The 16,600-nt window shown below is 37.4% G+C and overlaps 2 protein-coding genes across 5 annotated transcripts; one reads left to right on the forward strand and one right to left on the reverse strand.

Annotated features, from left to right (window-relative positions):
• Window positions 1-866: 866 nt before the first annotated feature.
• On the reverse strand, window positions 867-7,831 carry LOC129759808 (iron-sulfur cluster assembly 1 homolog, mitochondrial). 2 transcript variants are annotated; one of them, XM_055757337.1, is made up of 6 exons: window positions 7,751-7,831; window positions 2,105-2,281; window positions 1,979-2,032; window positions 1,842-1,917; window positions 1,121-1,195; window positions 867-1,052 (listed from the first exon to the last, which is right to left on the reverse strand). In XM_055757337.1, exons 2-6 carry the CDS (start codon window positions 2,186-2,188, stop codon window positions 949-951), a joined length of 393 nt encoding a protein of 130 aa, XP_055613312.1. In that variant the 5' UTR covers window positions 2,189-2,281; window positions 7,751-7,831; the 3' UTR covers window positions 867-948. The 2 variants fall into 2 exon arrangements, with proteins under 2 accessions (XP_055613312.1, XP_055613310.1); XM_055757335.1 differs by lacking the exon at window positions 7,751-7,831 and having other exon boundaries at window positions 2,105-2,310.
• Window positions 7,832-12,636: 4,805 nt separating this feature from the next.
• LOC129759807 (protein prenyltransferase alpha subunit repeat-containing protein 1-B) lies at window positions 12,637-15,426 on the forward strand. 3 transcript variants are annotated; one of them, XM_055757333.1, is made up of 4 exons: window positions 12,637-12,813; window positions 12,876-13,054; window positions 13,861-14,300; window positions 14,361-15,426. In XM_055757333.1, exons 2-4 carry the CDS (start codon window positions 12,954-12,956, stop codon window positions 15,068-15,070), a joined length of 1,251 nt encoding a protein of 416 aa, XP_055613308.1. In that variant the 5' UTR covers window positions 12,637-12,813; window positions 12,876-12,953; the 3' UTR covers window positions 15,071-15,426. The 3 variants fall into 3 exon arrangements, with proteins under 3 accessions (XP_055613308.1, XP_055613307.1, XP_055613309.1); XM_055757332.1 differs by having other exon boundaries at window positions 12,637-13,054; XM_055757334.1 differs by lacking the exons at window positions 12,637-12,813; window positions 12,876-13,054 and adding an exon at window positions 13,584-13,728.
• Window positions 15,427-16,600: the final 1,174 nt, after the last annotated feature.

The raw sequence follows: 16,600 nt of genomic DNA on the forward strand, positions 1-16,600 counted from the left end.
CAGTCAGTAAGCTAAAGTGCGGACTGCGGACACAAAATCCTAAAATTCAAAGTCGATGAATATTCACAACATATTTTTGATAATCACATAAATTATAGAATGTGCTAAATAAACTTACCATTGAGAAGATCAATGTCACAAATACTTTAAATGTGTTATTTTTTTAACTGCTTCTGATAATAAAGAATCTTGTTCGTTTTTTCCCTGCCGCTTAGAATGAATGTGTTTATTTTATTTCCACACAGCAGTTTCTTGCGTTTTTCATAAGAACTTCTTATGATAATAGAAGAAATTCATAAGACTCTTATGAAAAATTATTTTGGACACAAAAAAACGGTTCATAAGACGTGTCTTATGAAATTTATGATAAAATTTCCTCTGAGTGTGGGTCATATTGACTGTCGACAAATTTTAGAACTTTTGAACATTAACAGTAGACCTAGGCCCAGAAACCTTCGCTCTCAATCTTTCCTGGTTGTTCCGCATGCCTTCACTATGCAGTTAAGATGCAGCTCTCATACCAACAATTCGAACCGCATTTCATCAGAATTTGAATATCTTATCTCCCGAAACACACTAAAATGTAAATTTCGCAGGTTACCTTTTATAATTATAGATTTAAGAGAAAATGTTTTAATTGCGTTGTGTGATAAGTTTCAGTGCTCGATGTATCATTTGAATTTAAATTGTAATATGTTTATGCAAATGATGAGGGTTTTTACGTGCAAATGAGACGGAATCAATCTTTTTCATATGGACTTTTCCCCCTCCATTGAAGATAAATTAACTACAATATCCATTAAAAAAAAATCTTTCATTGAAGGGATATTTAAGGTTGACTACTTAGATATAAAAACTATAAAAAATCAACAAACTAAAAATATATTTTTATTTAAAATAATTTTTTTTAACTAATGTCTTCTATTCACAGTAAACGTACAGGAGATTTTAAATACTAAAGGATTCTCCACATCCGCACGTCCCTTTGATATTTGGATTGTTGAAGACAAATTCTGCGGAAAGTTTGGATTCCACGTAGTCCATTTCAGTACCTAAAAATTGAAAAATATATACTGTTATTCGCAAGGTGTTAGGCTCATATCAACAAGAACATACTAACCCAAAAGAGAAAGTTGTGCTTTTTTGTCAATTAGAACTGTAACTCCATCTTGTACAACCACTTCGTCCATTTTATCTGGAAAAATATTGCATATTCAGAAAATGTTATTATACAAAGCTACACAGCGAAAGCCTTTTTTTTATCAACCAACTTAAATTTGTATTTAGTTTTTATCAGCAAAAAGCCGTGTTCTACATTTTAATAAATTAATTTATTACCTAGAAGATTATAATTTCTCAGAAATGCGATTAATTTTTATATTTTTCTTATCATAAGTTTGTTATTTTAAATTATTCAGATGAAAACTAAAACCAGGGGTGGAATTATGAATCCTATTCGATTCGAGTTACCCGTTTCGAGTTGAACTCGAATCGGATTAGAATCAGTATTACGAATCTCGTTCGAGTTCTAAATTTTAACGTATTAGATTTCGAGTAAATCGGGTAGTAGATCATCTCGAAACGTTCCATTCGAATCGAGATCGGTGATGCCAAAGTTGGTCGAATCGAACGAAACTCGATTGTTTCGAGTTCCATAATCCCGCCCCAGGCTTGTTGTTCGATGCAAGGAAGTTATCTGATGCTTCAAATTCATTGCATATTATTTTTGCAATGAAATGTCTGATTTTTTTAAATTTAAACTGTATTTTTAGACTGCTGAATGCATTGCGTCTTGGATGTTACTGTTCATATACATTAAAATTATTTGTTTGAGGATTTACCTTTGGCTACTGCGTAGTCTAATGTGTAAGACAATCCATTGCATCCACGCTGACGGACGCCAACTTTCAACCCGATCTGGAAGAAGGAAACATACGTGTACCAAGCATAGTGAGTTATGTCAATTCAGAGAACTTACGTATTCAGGTTTTCCCTCCAGAAGAGTTCTAACACGGTTGACGGCTGAAGAAGTCTGTTATTAAATGATAAAATTATAAAGATTATCATGTAACAGTTGTATGAAAATTGATTTTCCATTCCATACCAAGGTGAGTGCAGCTCGAGTTGGGAGAAGTTTGCGGCCTTTTACAGCACGCACAGTTGCCGTCGCCACAATCTTCGAGGCCATCACACTGTAACGCACTAACTTAAATTTAATTTGTACTGAAAAAAGTCGAAAGAACTTCTTTTATCGAAAAATCTGGTATGCTCTATAACAATAACAAAACACTTTTTTTTTTTTTTTTTTCTTTGCTGGGTGTCACTCTTTAAAGTGACGGCTAAGACCATTTAGGTCTATCTTGCCGTGTCAGTTCTTGGGATTTCATTCTGGATGTTTTTGATGTTTATGCTTAAAAGTTTTTTGTCTTGTTGTTTCGTTTAGGAAATATGGTGTTTATTTTGTTGTGTTTGGTTTTAAACTGTTATTTTGTTATTCTTCAGGAATTCTACTAATTGTTTGAGGTCCAACTCATTATTTTCCTCAAGTATTTTTTCTAGTGGTTTGCAGTACTCGAGTGTAGAGTATAAGCTTCTTCTCGTATTGAATCTTGGGCAGTAGTACAGGATGTGTTTCAAATTTTCTTCTTCATTGCAGGTTTCACATAAGCCATTATCTTCCCATCCAAATTTGGCTTTTCTTTCTTTCGTGAGCGTGTGTCCTGAGCGGATCCTTGAGATCGTACGGACTTCTTCCGGGTTTAGGAGTAGGTTTTTAAACCAGACGTGGGGAGATACGGTTTGGTGGAATTGATAGTGAAATATTCCTTTCGATAACGATTGTTCTTGGTATAGTAATTGCCATTCATTCCAGGTCTGTCTTTTTGCTGTAAGAAGCACGTCACCAAGAACCAGAGCCGTGAAATCTGTTTGCTCTTCCATTGTGGCTTGTACTGCAAGGTGGTCGGCGATTTCGTTCCCGTTTATGCCTATATGGCTGGGAACCCATTGGATGTATATTGACGTATGCGGAAGCTCTCTTATCCTTTTCATAATCATCCAAGCTAGAGAGTTCTGGTGCCATTTATCTCTATTGATTAGGATTTTGCAGGCACTGGCTGAGTCCGTAAAGATCACAGTTTTTTGGTAGCCTTTTCTCTTTGTCATGTCTAGTGCACTTTTGATAGCAAGTAGTTCGGCATTTGTTATCGAGTAGTTCTCATTTATTTTGTCGGCGTGTTTCTGTTTGTCGGTTTCGTCAAATATTCCTATGGCCACCCCGTGTGTGTTTTTGGAAGCATCAGTGTATATTTTATTGTAGATTTTGTATTTGGTGTGATACACTTCAAAAAATTCTTTTTTCCAGGTTTCAGGCGATACATTTTCTTTCTTACTGTTGGTTTTCCCCAGGGAGGTTTTTATGATGGTTGAGATATCGGGCTCTAGGAATCTTTTCCTCATCAGAAAGTTTCTTTCAGGGTCATCTAGATGGACCTGATCTACGAGATTTGCGTATTTTCTGGCAGTTTTAGTTAGGTATGAACCGTTGTCTACTTCGTTCTCAGTTGCGTTGATTATAAATTTGTTTATTTGATTGTTAGAGAATTTGCTCCTTAGGATTTCCCTTTTTGTAAGCCATTCTGCTCTTACTTGCATAGGCATCTGTCCCGTATCTGCGAGAATAACATTAATAGGGGTGTCCCTCAAGTAGCCCATGGCTGATCTTAAAAAGGCATTTTGAACTACTTCGATTTTCTGTATGTTAGTTCTGGATGCTATCCCATAGATAGAGGACCCGTATTCTAATCTGCTCCGAATAATTGAGTTTCCTACCCTGATTAGGGTTTCTCTGTTCGACCCCGAGCTTTTTCTTCCTAATAGTTTGATAATATTAAGTCTTTTAGATGCCTTCATCCTGACATGATCTATGTGTTTTCGATGTGTAAGATTCCTATCTAGAACGTATCCAAGGTAACAATGTGTATTGTTTATTTCTATTTTTTCTCCACATATTTTTATATTGAGATGATCTGTTCTTTTTTTAGAAAAAACTATTGCTGAGCTTTTGCTGGGATTAGTCTTAAGGTTGATCGATTCCATACATTGTTTGAGATTGTCAAGATACGTATTCAGTTTTCGTACCATTTCTCTTAGGTCGTTTCCTTTAATTAGTATCGTGAAGTCGTCAGCAAATTGCAGGAGTTCACAGTCATCTGATGAAGCGGTGTGTAAATTTGTGGTATATATATTGAAAAGTTGTGGAGATAGGGGACAGCCTTGTGGTAGACCATCACCTACTTCTTGTTGAAGAGTACCATCGTTGTATTCTAGGATCATTATTCTTTTTTTGAGGTAGTGCCCAATCCAGGATACAAGTTTCGGAGGAATTGTCAGACTTTCTAATTGATTGATCAGTAATTCTAATTTAACCGAGTCAAAGGCTTTTGAGATGTCGATAAAAACGGCGATTACTTGTTGTTTTGTGGATTGAGCTTGTTTTATATAGTTGGTTAAATATTGTACACAGGTAATGGCAGAGCAATCCTTTCTGAAACCGAAACTTAGCTTGGGAAGTGTATTATGAATTGTCAATATTTCCTCTATACGAGACTTGATCACTCCATTGATGAGTTTAAGGCAAGTACACATTAACGCTATTGGTCTATACGACGATTCTTTGGTTGGATCGCTACCGGGCTTTTGGATAGGTCGAACTATAACTTTTCTCCAGCTGTCTGGGATATTTACATTTACGAATATTTTGCTAAGCATTTCAAAGATTTTTAGTACAATGTTAGCGTCCAATACTTTTAGGAGTGCATATGAGATATGGTCATGCCCCGGTGCTGAACTTTTCTTTTTCTTTTTCAGCTCTTTTGCAAGTTCTTCGTCCGTTATGGCCATCTCATATCCTTCTAAGTGTGGGGGTGTAATTGACTTAGGTGGGGTAATGTTGTTGACGAGTTTGTCAGCGAAAAAAAGGTCCATGAATTTCTGACCTAGATCTAAATTCCAGACTATTTTTGGGGATGTTTCTTGTGTAAGGGCTGTATCTATTCCCCTCACGATGTTCCATAGTTGTTTCGAAGGAGTTGTGTCGTCGATTGCTTCGGTTATTTCCCTATTATATTTTCTTTTTGCTGTTCTAGCTATTCTTTTAAATTGTGCTCTTGACTTTTGTAGTAGCAAGTAATTATGTTCTGTCATTGCCCTATTATAATTTCTTAAGTCCTCTCGTTTTTGGTCGTAAGCTAATTGTAAATCTTTATTCCACCAGCGTTTTAGCCAATTCGATTTTTTGTTCTTAACAATGTACTCTCCTGCTTTAATACCTTCTTCAAAAACCTGTATCATTTCGCTCGGATCGTATATATATTGGGGGCGTATGCTGTTGATGTAATTCGTTGTTTTCTCTAGGTTTATTTTAAGTGTTGTTTTCTTCACCTTTATCGCGTCAGTACTAACCTTCATCACGAGACTTAAGTGGTCACTTGTGACAGCCTGGTCGTTTGTTTGCCACCTTGTTTTCCATGCAAGTCCTGGAGTTGCTAGCGAGATGTCAATGGCTGCTGATCTTTTACCTGGCGAGGGGACTGTCGTGTGTGATCCATCGTTTAGTAGCACTAGTTGTGATCTTAGTAGCTCATCAAACAAAATCCTTCCCTTGCTACAATTCGTTCCATCCGTTGGGTCCCAGGCCCTATGGTGCGCATTAAAGTCTCCTCCTATAACTTTTTCCCCCGGGATCTTATCTATTTGGGCAAATAATAAAGGAATCTTAGAACAAACTTCTCTTGTTTTCTCTGCGTTCGGCGGAACATAGACTGATATTAGTGTTAGTTTTTTTATGCCGTATTTTATCTTCACCGCTATGGTTTCTATTGGTTCTAGGTTTCCAAGGTCTACGATCTCTCCTACCAGTGATTGCTCGAGGAGGATCGCTACTCCTCCGTATCCTTGGGTGCGACAATGTTGGAAAATTTGATAGCCTTTTATTTTAAATTTTTCTTCTGGTTTGATCCATATCTCCTGCAACAGTGCTCCTGAGATGTTGTTATCGTGCATGAATTTGTATAGTTCAACTCGCGCCTCTATCTGCCTCAAACTTCGCACGTTCTGCTGCAGGAGATTGAGTACCTTACACTCCACTGGGCTGTCTCGATTCTAGTTCATTTCTTTCTTGATTTTGTTCTAGCAGTGATTGTATGTCCGCTGCTATCTCCAGCAGTAGGGTGTCTAGGGGAGTTTCGCTTTTTGATACCCCATTAATTATTTTGTTTTGAAGTCCCTGGAGAGGGGAAATCCAGATGTTACCTCTGAGCTCAGTCATGAGGAACCTTCTGAGCTTCGCCATGAACCGTTCAAATTCGGTGGGATTAAAGGGGTTTCCTGTAAGTCGAGTCTCAACATTTTGTCTGTGGATTGGGTCAATAGGTTCATTGCAGTGAGCCACTATAGGCTCTGCTTTCTCCGAAGCTTTGTATCTAGCTTGAGTATTTTGATGTCTTTTCCCTGACAGTCGTTGAGTGGAGGTTGATGGGGATATTGTAATAGAGTTGTCTGAGTCGTCATCTATTTCTTCTAGGGCTGCATATCTGTTCGAAGTTGCTATATAATGTTCCTTCGCTTCGTAGTATGGGACTTGTTTAGTTTTCATAATTCTTAGGATTCTCTGTCTCCTCTTTCTTTCCGGGCATGTTGCAGAATCTGACTGATGTTGGTTGGAGCAATTGGCACACTTGAGTGGTTTGGAGCATTCATCTCCGTGTTCCTTGGCTGCACAGTTGCGACATCTAGCGGCCGATCTGCATAGGTCTCTCTTGTGCCCATATCGCCAACATTTAGTGCATTGGCGAACTGGGAATATATAGATCTCACATCGAAAGTTACAACCGTATATCTTAACCTCCCTGGGTACTTCCGTGCCTGAAACTGTAATTTTAAGGTTAGCGGTACTCACCAGCTGATCTGAATTTTTTGACTTTCTTTTTATTCTTTCCACTTTCATTATTTTGAACACACACGAGATATTTTCAACCAGCTCCTTGTCTCCAAAATCCAATGGAACTCCTCTGATGAATATGGTTCTAGTTCCGTTGGCTTCGGGTGGTGAAAATATTTTCAAATTGTGTTCTGTTAGGTTCAGCTTTTCAAAATTCTTCTTATTCTCCATTCCCGGGTCTATCTTGTATCTGAATTTTCCCAATTTCGTCACGTCGGCTATTTCCTTAAGTCCTTTTCCTCTGAGTATTTTTCCTATTTCAACTGGATGGGATGGGATTTTTTGTTCCTTGTTAATAGCCTCCAAGTACCAGAATCTATCTGGGCTTCCATTGATTGTGGGGTTTTGGGAACTTTGGCTGCTGAGTTGTCCTTGCGATACCTCGAATAAGGATTGTCCCTCTTCTGAGGCTGCTTTGGATGTTCTTCTGAGGATAGGTTGGATCGTTGGTTTTTGTGATCTGGTTATCACCTTTCCTGACGTACGGGTGCTCGCTCTCGTCGCCATTATGATTTCTTTGTCAAGATGGCGACTTCCTTAGCAGCGTCAAATTTTACTTTTCCAATTCTCCGGAAAAGATTGGATCGGTATTCACGACTTTTATTATAACTTGACAGAACTGTCTTTTAATTATCTTTTAAAGGTAGATACGGTGTGATTTAATCACTTCAAAGTATGTTTTTTCAAAAAATCTAAGCGACCGATTTAACAGCGTACTGAGTTATCCGCCATGACAGATTTTTTTTCCCTACAAAACACTTTTGCGAAGGAGATTTCGCAACCATTCAAAATATTATTTTTGTTTGCTGCTCTCTCGCGTTTTCAGATTTTTGACGTTCCTTCATTTGATTCTCATCGATTCTCGCACGTTTTTCTCTCATATTACGGTGGTTCAAGTAATGAGTTTGTTCGTAGCAGTGATGCCACATATCTATCGGTATTTTTAAACCCAAAACAATCTTTCATCGGTATGAAAATCCTAAAAATCGGTATGAAAATCGGTATTTGAGGTGGATATTCAAAAATGCTTACATTTTCAACTTCCTAACGTATTTTTCTTTAAATAGAAGCTTGCAATAAACAGCAAGTCTAAGAACTCTTATGAATGTTCATTTTTAGTTCAAAACTAGCTGACTAAATGTGTTTTAGCATATATTATTGCATTTTCTCCGTAGTTTGGTTCTATGTAACACTAGTTTACACAAAATGACGGTTTTTAAATTTTAACAGAACTTTATGTTTGTTTATGACTTGTAATTTTTTTTTTTAATTTTAAAACTATCTGCTTTTGCTGACGAAAGCAAAAATCACAAATGAAAAATTAGCAGAAAATCCGAAATAAGTGTTTTTTTTTCAGTACTCATGACTGAATGGAAATTTATTTTAAAAGTTACCGTTTGATAAGAAAAATAGGCGCATGGCGAGCACCTTCAGGTTACACGTTGGTTAGGCATACAAATTAAGTAAAAACTTGAGACTTTGATGTTTGGCTAAAGTGGGATGTAAATTTGATAAGGCAATAATAGAACCAGGTCAACCTAAAGGAAATTTTAATTTAGTAAGCACTTACAAATCCAATGGCTATTTGACGTTCGAGGTAAATATGGGCCAAAGTTGATGTTCTTCGTTTTATTGATGGATTTTCGCCACTCTGGCCAATTCAGCTTTTAGTATTAAATATGAGTTCTCGCGATTAGAAAAAGAAATGTTAGCAGAAAGTTGAGAAAGTTGTTGCTTCAATTTTTTTATAGTCAATAAAAAATTAATTTTATTTTATGAAAAATCACGCATAAGTCATATGAAAATCCAAGAATTTTATGCGAAAATAAATGAGAAATGTGCTCTTAAAGAAGGTGTTCTTCCGAAAAAGATTAAAAAACACATAGTTTTACCACAGACTAATACAGACAGGACACTCTTTTTCAGTTTTTCGCAAGATTTATGTGCAATGTCGGCACCAGAGTGCGCGTCGATCGCAAAAAATTAGCTAACATCATCGAAGCCGGCGGTTTTGTTTTTGTCAATGCAACTAAAATTCAAATGCATATTTACATGGTAACCGTATGTTATTAGTCGAGTTTGTTTATTCTTATTTCTCAAATTTTCTGCTGGTAAGTTATACAGTTCAGGAAGCCTAGAAAATTTCATTGGAATAAAAACAACTTTATTACAGATTCCGTCGAGGAGAATATGCAACTTTTCTCAATATGTATCCAGATGACTGATCAGATTGAGCATGCGTTCCAGAAGCAAATCGATAGAACCGGAACCGCAAGTGTTTCCGGCTGCACCATAGCATTGGTCTCAGCTCAAAAACTCCCAAAGAAGCCATCGCCAGAACCTACATGCCTACATCGACAAGAAATGTCTCTTCACCGGTCACATCTCGATTTGGAGTCTTATCCTGCCCGGAGTGGAATGTAAGACGAAGATGCAGCGGACCATCGTCATCCTGTTCCTGAGGGACCATCTGCATTTCATCCGCAAGTACGATTGTTTCGAAAAACGGCACCAGAATTCAAGCATACATTTATCCCCGTGCCTGTCTCGAAAGTTGAGGAGACAATGTGACCGCTGGTGAGTGTCGACACCTGCCCAAGACCGTGTGCTTCAAAAACCTCAGCGTGAGCAAACTGGCTGGCGCTTAGAAGAGGTTCATCATCCGCACCATGGCGTTTAGAAGAAGAGTGGCATCCGAGCCACGAATTGCTGCCAATGATATGCGTGTAAAGTTGTTGTTTCGGAAGGGAAGAATTACGAAAAATAATTTGGAAATTTTCCGGAAGGCAAGCGGCAACATGTTGATCATTAAAAAAACCAATAAAAAATTGTTTAAAATGTGTTTTAATTAGGTTCCGGAATCAAAACCAGCACAATTCATAACCAATTCTTACTCAATTTTCGAAACATAATTAAATTGAAAATGAACTAACATTTTAAGATGAGGAAACATACTGGAAATGTCATCGTTGATTGTAAAAAACCATATGTGTGTTAAAAAGGTACTTTTTGATTTATTACAAAAAAAATTAGAATTATTCACTTCAAGCTATGTTTCTTTGATAGCCCAACAAACATTTTTGCTGATTAAAAACGCCAATTCTCTGATCGTATGCTGTGTTAAGGTGCTGATTGCTGTTTCAGCTTTCTGGCTGAAGAACGAAACACTTCAGCGCTGTTTCAACATGTAAGGAAGTTTTATTTCAGCCAATAGAAAGTAGGGGAAAATTGGTTGAAGAATAACTCGTTCAGCCTTTGTCCAACCATTTTTGACACCATTCAAATTTGACAGGCGTCAGCTGTACAAGGGTAACTTTGAAAGCGACTTTCAGCTTTATCAAACTTTCTGTTGTCATTGATCAACCAATGCATAATAGCGAATGGATCGAAATGAGGATTTTTTAATCGTCTAATTATTAGTAGTTTCTCACTTTGCTTGATTAATGGCCTAGCCGGGAAATTTTCTTTTTATTTTCGAATCATTTCTATTTCAATTTCTTCATGTGAAATTGACCTTGGTTGGGAGATATTTCGGTCGCTTAAGAACGACACTTTTCCTATGCTCCACAGAATCCATAGTTGGTTCTGCGTTCTGCGGCATGAGACCAACAAGTCGAAGGTTCAGAGTTCGAGACAAGTTTCAATGAAGCAAAAACAACAAGAGAGGGGAAAAATAGCTGGCAAACATCGGGCATACATCGGTCATCATTATTTTTGTTTTTTTTTTGTTGATCCGTCAATTGACGTTTCATGGCAACTTCGCTGATTAATTTCTCCAAATGTCGATGTTTAAGAGCTGAACAGCAGCTTCTCCCTGAATTTCGGTTGCCTTCTTTCAGCAAGATAGCTGATTTGAAGGTAGAACTAAATAGTGTTTCAGCGGTTGTTCAGCGAAAAATGTTTGTTGGGAGCTGGTATGGTATATGGTGTTTGTTGATAAATCTTAACCTGCATCACTGATCTAGCTTGTGTGTTGGATTGACCAGCTTTGGTGTTCCAGCATGACACCACCGCACTAAACGCGAGGCTCGATCATTTAGGACGACCTTTACCTAAGCTCCAGGTGCGCGCCAAACTAGAAGCATATCCTAGCAGGGAGGGATAGAATCGACCAGTCGTGGGTGAGTGCTACCGCGCTTATTTCGCCGCATCCAGGCGTCTCGTTAGGAATACCATCTGCTCCAACTAGAGCCATCCACCTGCAAAATAAAATTTCGAGCAATGGAAATGTAAAATATTTTTTACAATTTTGGAGTTCCTTTAGCTGCGTACTTCCGGGGATGTTCCGCTTTTATGAAATGAATTCACTAGCACTATCGGATTAACGATCTTGAGGATTTTTCTCCTCGAGTTTTTGTTTGTTTATTTTTTGACAGGTCAATATTTTCCATGGCTACTTCGACAATTTTTGAAGTTTTCAATCGTTAGGGGCAATGTCGATACCAGATGGCAGTGCAATCACTTAAGTGAAATTTTGCGAAAAATTGGAAAGAATTTTCTATGGAGAGTCATGTCTGTATTAGTCTGTGGTTTTACTATAACTGAACCCCATTGAGGATTGAAGATTATACCGATGATATTCCATACCGTGTATCTGATTGCACTTCAAATCTCGACATACCCAATCTGGCGACGAGTTGAACAAGGATTATGATTATATTCAAACGGTGTATGTATTTCCTTGAAAAGTTAGTATCTCACGAGACAAGAGCTTTAATGCGATCGTCAATTGAGATTGACCTTAAGGAACTTCTATTGGCAATCGCAGAAGGTCAAATATCAGGCTTGAGCTTAGTCCATTGGCTTTGAGGTTGAGTACCATAATAGTGCGTCATTTGACAGAACAAAGGAACAAAACAGCGCGAACAACTGAACGAATTATGAGAGTGAGATGTGGGGATCTTTGCAGAATACTTTAAAAGTTGTAAAGATCAAAGTAACGCCACGCCAGCTACAGAACTTTGTCTTCTTTCTACGGGACCTTTACGAGGATAACTTGAATGAAGTGGAAATGTTGAAGTGGAATGAATTTTGAATTAAAATTTTAAAAATCGGTATGAAATCGGTAGGTTTTGCCAAAAATCGGTAATCGGTATATACCGATTCTTGGTCAAAATTTTGCTCAAAAATCGGTATAAATACCGGAAAATCGGTATGTGTGGCATCGCTGGTTCGTAGCCTAATCCAAGGCGAGTAAAGCTAGGTGTGTTCTTATACCAATGCACGGAATCGTCCATCTTGTGACAGGCGTGACAGGCAATCGTAATCGTAGGCATGGTAGGCGAACAATTCGCTGTCAAAAAGCGCACCGTCTCCACCCCCCACCAATGAGAAACTTTTGGTACCCCTTGCCTACTTTTCCTCAATATGCACCCACCCTACTGGAGGCACTCTGGCCTAATCATTGAAGGCAAATTTTATTTCTTGTCAGATGTTCCTTTGAAAAAAAAAAAAAAACGATAATATAGGTATTATAAAGCATTGCATTCAGCGACAATATCAGTTGCGCCTAAAATAATACTAAAGATTTAATCTTCCTTAGTCGAAGCACAACATCAATCTAGTTTGAAATTTGTACTTTGAAATCGATAGTCAAGCGGTAATGTCCATCCTCTTTCGGAGAGCCTCTCTCATACCACGCACGCATAAATGAAGAAAACTGTCAACATCGCGCGACCGAATTCGCGAGTTTATCAAAATTATTTTATTTTTTATTCGCTCTTTGCAGATCATAGAAACAAGTTCACGGTCGCGTTTTCTCCTCGTCTGCAGCCACACTCGGTTCAATATAATTGGAATATCTCGACAAGATGGTGAATGATTACAATCTAACTCAGGATATCATTTGTTAACTCGGTTGAATTTACCCATCAAGGAGGTGGCGATTTTGCTAGATAGGTGTGGAATCCGATATACCTATTCATAATATTGATCACATCAAGTTTTTTGGAAAATGACATCGATGGAAGTTGCTGCGGATTTGGACGATGGAAATGCCTTTTGCGAAAAGATTATCAATGAAATCCATGCCGTATTTATCAGAGATCCAGATCTGTGAGTATTAGCCTTTATTACTGTCGTTTACAAGTTTCAAGGGAAGGGATTGTTGCAGACTGTTTTTACTGTGGATGGCTTACTATCTTTTTATTGGGATAAAATATTGTTCAAGGTCGTCTTATTAGAGAAACTTCAAGAATGCGCGCGAAATAAAATAGAAATAATTTACTGTACAATCTTACTGACTGACAAGAATTCTGCGTAAATGTGGCAATAGTCCTTAATTTATAAGTAAAATGCAAAAAAAACCGTAGGACATATCGAACAAGTATTTTCTAAGAATTAAACTTTGGATCAAGATCTAACGTCGATATTTTAAATGTCATCCAAAACATTTAGATATGTACAATTTTCATACCCATCTTAATTCGTTTCAACTAACAATCAGCACGACACTTGCGGTGATAACAAGCTGCTGGTTTGGAAGATGTGAGAATCCAGCACACTCTGTCTCTTTGAACACAATAAATTAAGCGTGACTTCATTGGTGTTCTAAGCTCGCAGAGGTCATATTAATTGAAAAGTAACGGATTCATAGACCGCAGTCAACAAGATTTGTTCCTGCTTCTGTAACCCAAGAAAGAGAAATCTTTCAAATTTTATCGCTTTTCCTTAACAAAAATTTCAAGGATTCCATATATCACCACATAGTCATTTCTTGAATACGCAAGGTGAAAGCATTTTCAGTGCCGATAATTTAAAAAACTGGAAATTTATTTTTTTTAATTTCAATTTTATATTATTTTATTGTAATTTTTCACTCTTTGCATTAAACTGAAACTTTGACTTGTTTTTTTTTTCAGAACTGGCTTCGAAATCATTCCAATGCCATCTAATACGAACAAATCGCCCGTTGTTCACGTGGAGCATAACCTGGGCCTGCAATCGTGGTGTGTCAAGTACGTGTACGAATATGCTCATCGACTAATTCTGCGCCATCGTGTCGAATGTTCCCGTCTGCTTGGCTCCGCTGGGACCGCAACACTTGGAGGTGCTCCTTGTATCGGGACATCCGTTTCGACAACGGCAACATCTATTGCTAGCAATGTTCTAATCAAGTACCTGAACTGTGCCATACTCATCAATCCGGATGTATCGACCTTTTGGAACCTGCGACGGCAGCTGTTTGCCAAAAATCGCTTAGACATCACCAAAGAGTTTCAGTTTGCCGCACTGGTTTTGAGCAAAAAACCTAAATCGAATGAAGCTTTCGCGTATCGTCGATGGTTGTATCTTTTCCAAAGTAAGCTTGTTTTCCTTCGTGTTGTGAATATCTTTCATTAATTTTCTTTCAACTTTCCAGGTTCCGATGCAATTGACTGGTCCTTTGAAATTGCCCTTTGTGAAAAATGTGCAGACAAAAGTAACACTAACTACCACGCATGGTGCCACCGACAGTGGGTGATCATGAAATCACCGCACCTGCTTAAGTTTGAAATATACAAAACGGAAAAATTTATCCGGAAGCACATTCATGACTATAGCTGCTACAATCATCGACAGTTTGTGTTGACTAGAATGTACGAAACTACATATTTCGATGAAGACGATGGACATAATGTGGAAAACCTGAGCCAATATGTAAGCACGTTGATAGGGACAACTATTGAAAGTGAAGACGATCTGTTGAAGCTGATGGTTCCATGTGTGAATCGGGAGCATCTTAATGTTTTTAAATTACGATCGTTCATGTACTGTCTAAATTTGGCTGGTAGTGATTTGAATTTGTGTGAAGAGCTTGCTAGTATGTATGGAGCCTCTCAAGCCTTCGAGAATCATCGACGATTTATGGTGAAGTTTATTGTGGATCGATGCCGCAACGCTTCCAACACCCTACTGCAGGATGTCAACGGTCAAATAGCGCAATTCAATCAACCACTGAGTAAGATGACCAAACTGGAGGATTTTGAAAACAGTGCGTTTTTGTTAGCAATCAAAGGAAAAGAGAGCCAAAGAAATGCTCCTCAACACAAAGCATGGTGCAAACTGTTTCTTGGATTTGACATAGACTAAATAAACACCTAAACAGAAATAGAGCGAAATCAAACGTTGACTAATAGCACATTGTTTTTCACAAAAGTTCCTAGTTTAAAACAATAGTTAAACAACAAAAAATACTACTCAAGTTTTCTACTTTAGCACAACTTGCGGCTCTTCTTCCAAAAATCGTCTAGGCTAATGCGTATTAGTTTTTCTATTTTTTAAGGTAACGACGTTTTGAAAATAACTTTATGTGTTGATGCGTATTATACCAGACAGACCGGAATTGTCAGACATTTGTTTTCTAATTTAGCAATACTTCCTCGAAACTTGTTATGTAGTTTTATCGATTAGTTTAAATGCGTGGAATAAACTTATAATACCGAAAATGGTAGTATTTATTTCTACAACACACAAGTTACACAACTCAACGCATACGTTGGTGAAACTGCGGTGAATCCGTGCACCCATCCACCATTGGATCATCTACACCAGTGGTTTTCAATTTTTTTTTCACTCACCGTCCCCCCAATCTCAATTTTCTAGAGCTCACCGCCCCCCTATGAGTATTTTAGAACAAATTTGTTTATAAATACAACAAAAATTTTAAGTTCTGGTCCCATTCACCGCCCCCTTGAAGGCTTTTTTACTTCGTTTGTTGTAGAAATGTAGTTTTTTTTTCTAAGGAAAACATTGTAAAATGATGAACTTGAACTATTCACTACGAAAAAACTGTCGGTGAACTTTTAGTTTGAGAGAAAAATAGGAAATATAGCTGAACGTTTTTTCACATGAGACTATTTTGCTTGGAACGACAGTTAAGTGCTCAAAGTTTCGATACTTCTAAACTTAAAAAATGACTAAGAGGGACCGAAAAGAAATTGGGCAAATCGTTATTTTAATGTTAATGACAAATGACTTCAACATGCATGAAACGTCGAGATGTGATGTTATTTTGAAATAAAAAATAAATGGCAGCAAATCGATTATCTGGGACTTAGGAACGGAATTTGCTCGGAGTGCCTTAGATTTGGCTCATAAATAAATCGAGACTCGCTTCAAACCATAATTTTATCCATACGGGCGTCTTATACTTATTTTTTCACTAGGTTGTTTCAAAAGTTTTCCACCTAAGTGTTTTAAAACTTACCGAAACATCAAAAATATAATTTAAAACACGTTTTAAGAAAATTGTATCATGCGATGATCTGTAAATAACAGTTTTCAAATATCACAAATCTCACAAGAGTTACACAAGTTTACAGATGGTTTTAAACAAAAGATAATAATATTGCAAAAATTTAAAAAAATATAAATTGAGAAAATACAAAATATTTTAAAGACGAATATTGCAACATTTTAATAATGAGAATTATAACAAGTTATTTATTTTTTTGTTTACAAGATGGAAATTTGACTTTAAACCAAAACAGCCGGGTGTTTGCTGCCGTGAGTGGGCTTCGTGTGCCAGATGTGCCCCTTGGTTTCACCCTATGATACTACATCAAGGGGTAGGCTGTGCTCAAGCACTTATACATTTCACCCTTTTCCTTTTCCTCTTTC

This window comes from Uranotaenia lowii, unplaced genomic scaffold, assembly GCF_029784155.1.
Source record: "Uranotaenia lowii strain MFRU-FL unplaced genomic scaffold, ASM2978415v1 HiC_scaffold_276, whole genome shotgun sequence".
NCBI lineage: Eukaryota > Metazoa > Arthropoda > Insecta > Diptera > Culicidae > Uranotaenia > Uranotaenia lowii.

Coding starts and splice junctions, on each gene's coding strand:
- LOC129759807 (XM_055757332.1), top strand. CDS start 12,954: ATGACATCGATGGAAGTTGCTGCGGATTTGGACGATGGAAATGCCTTT. Junction 13,055..13,860: donor TTTATCAGAGATCCAGATCT/GTGAGTATTAGC, acceptor TTTTTTTTTCAG/AACTGGCTTCGAAATCATTC. Junction 14,301..14,360: donor ATGGTTGTATCTTTTCCAAA/GTAAGCTTGTTT, acceptor TCAACTTTCCAG/GTTCCGATGCAATTGACTGG.
- LOC129759808 (XM_055757337.1), bottom strand. CDS start 2,188: ATGGCCTCGAAGATTGTGGCGACGGCAACTGTGCGTGCTGTAAAAGGC. Junction 1,918..1,978: donor TGGAGGGAAAACCTGAATAC/GTAAGTTCTCTG, acceptor TCCTTCTTCCAG/ATCGGGTTGAAAGTTGGCGT. Junction 1,053..1,120: donor AGCACAACTTTCTCTTTTGG/GTTAGTATGTTC, acceptor TTCAATTTTTAG/GTACTGAAATGGACTACGTG.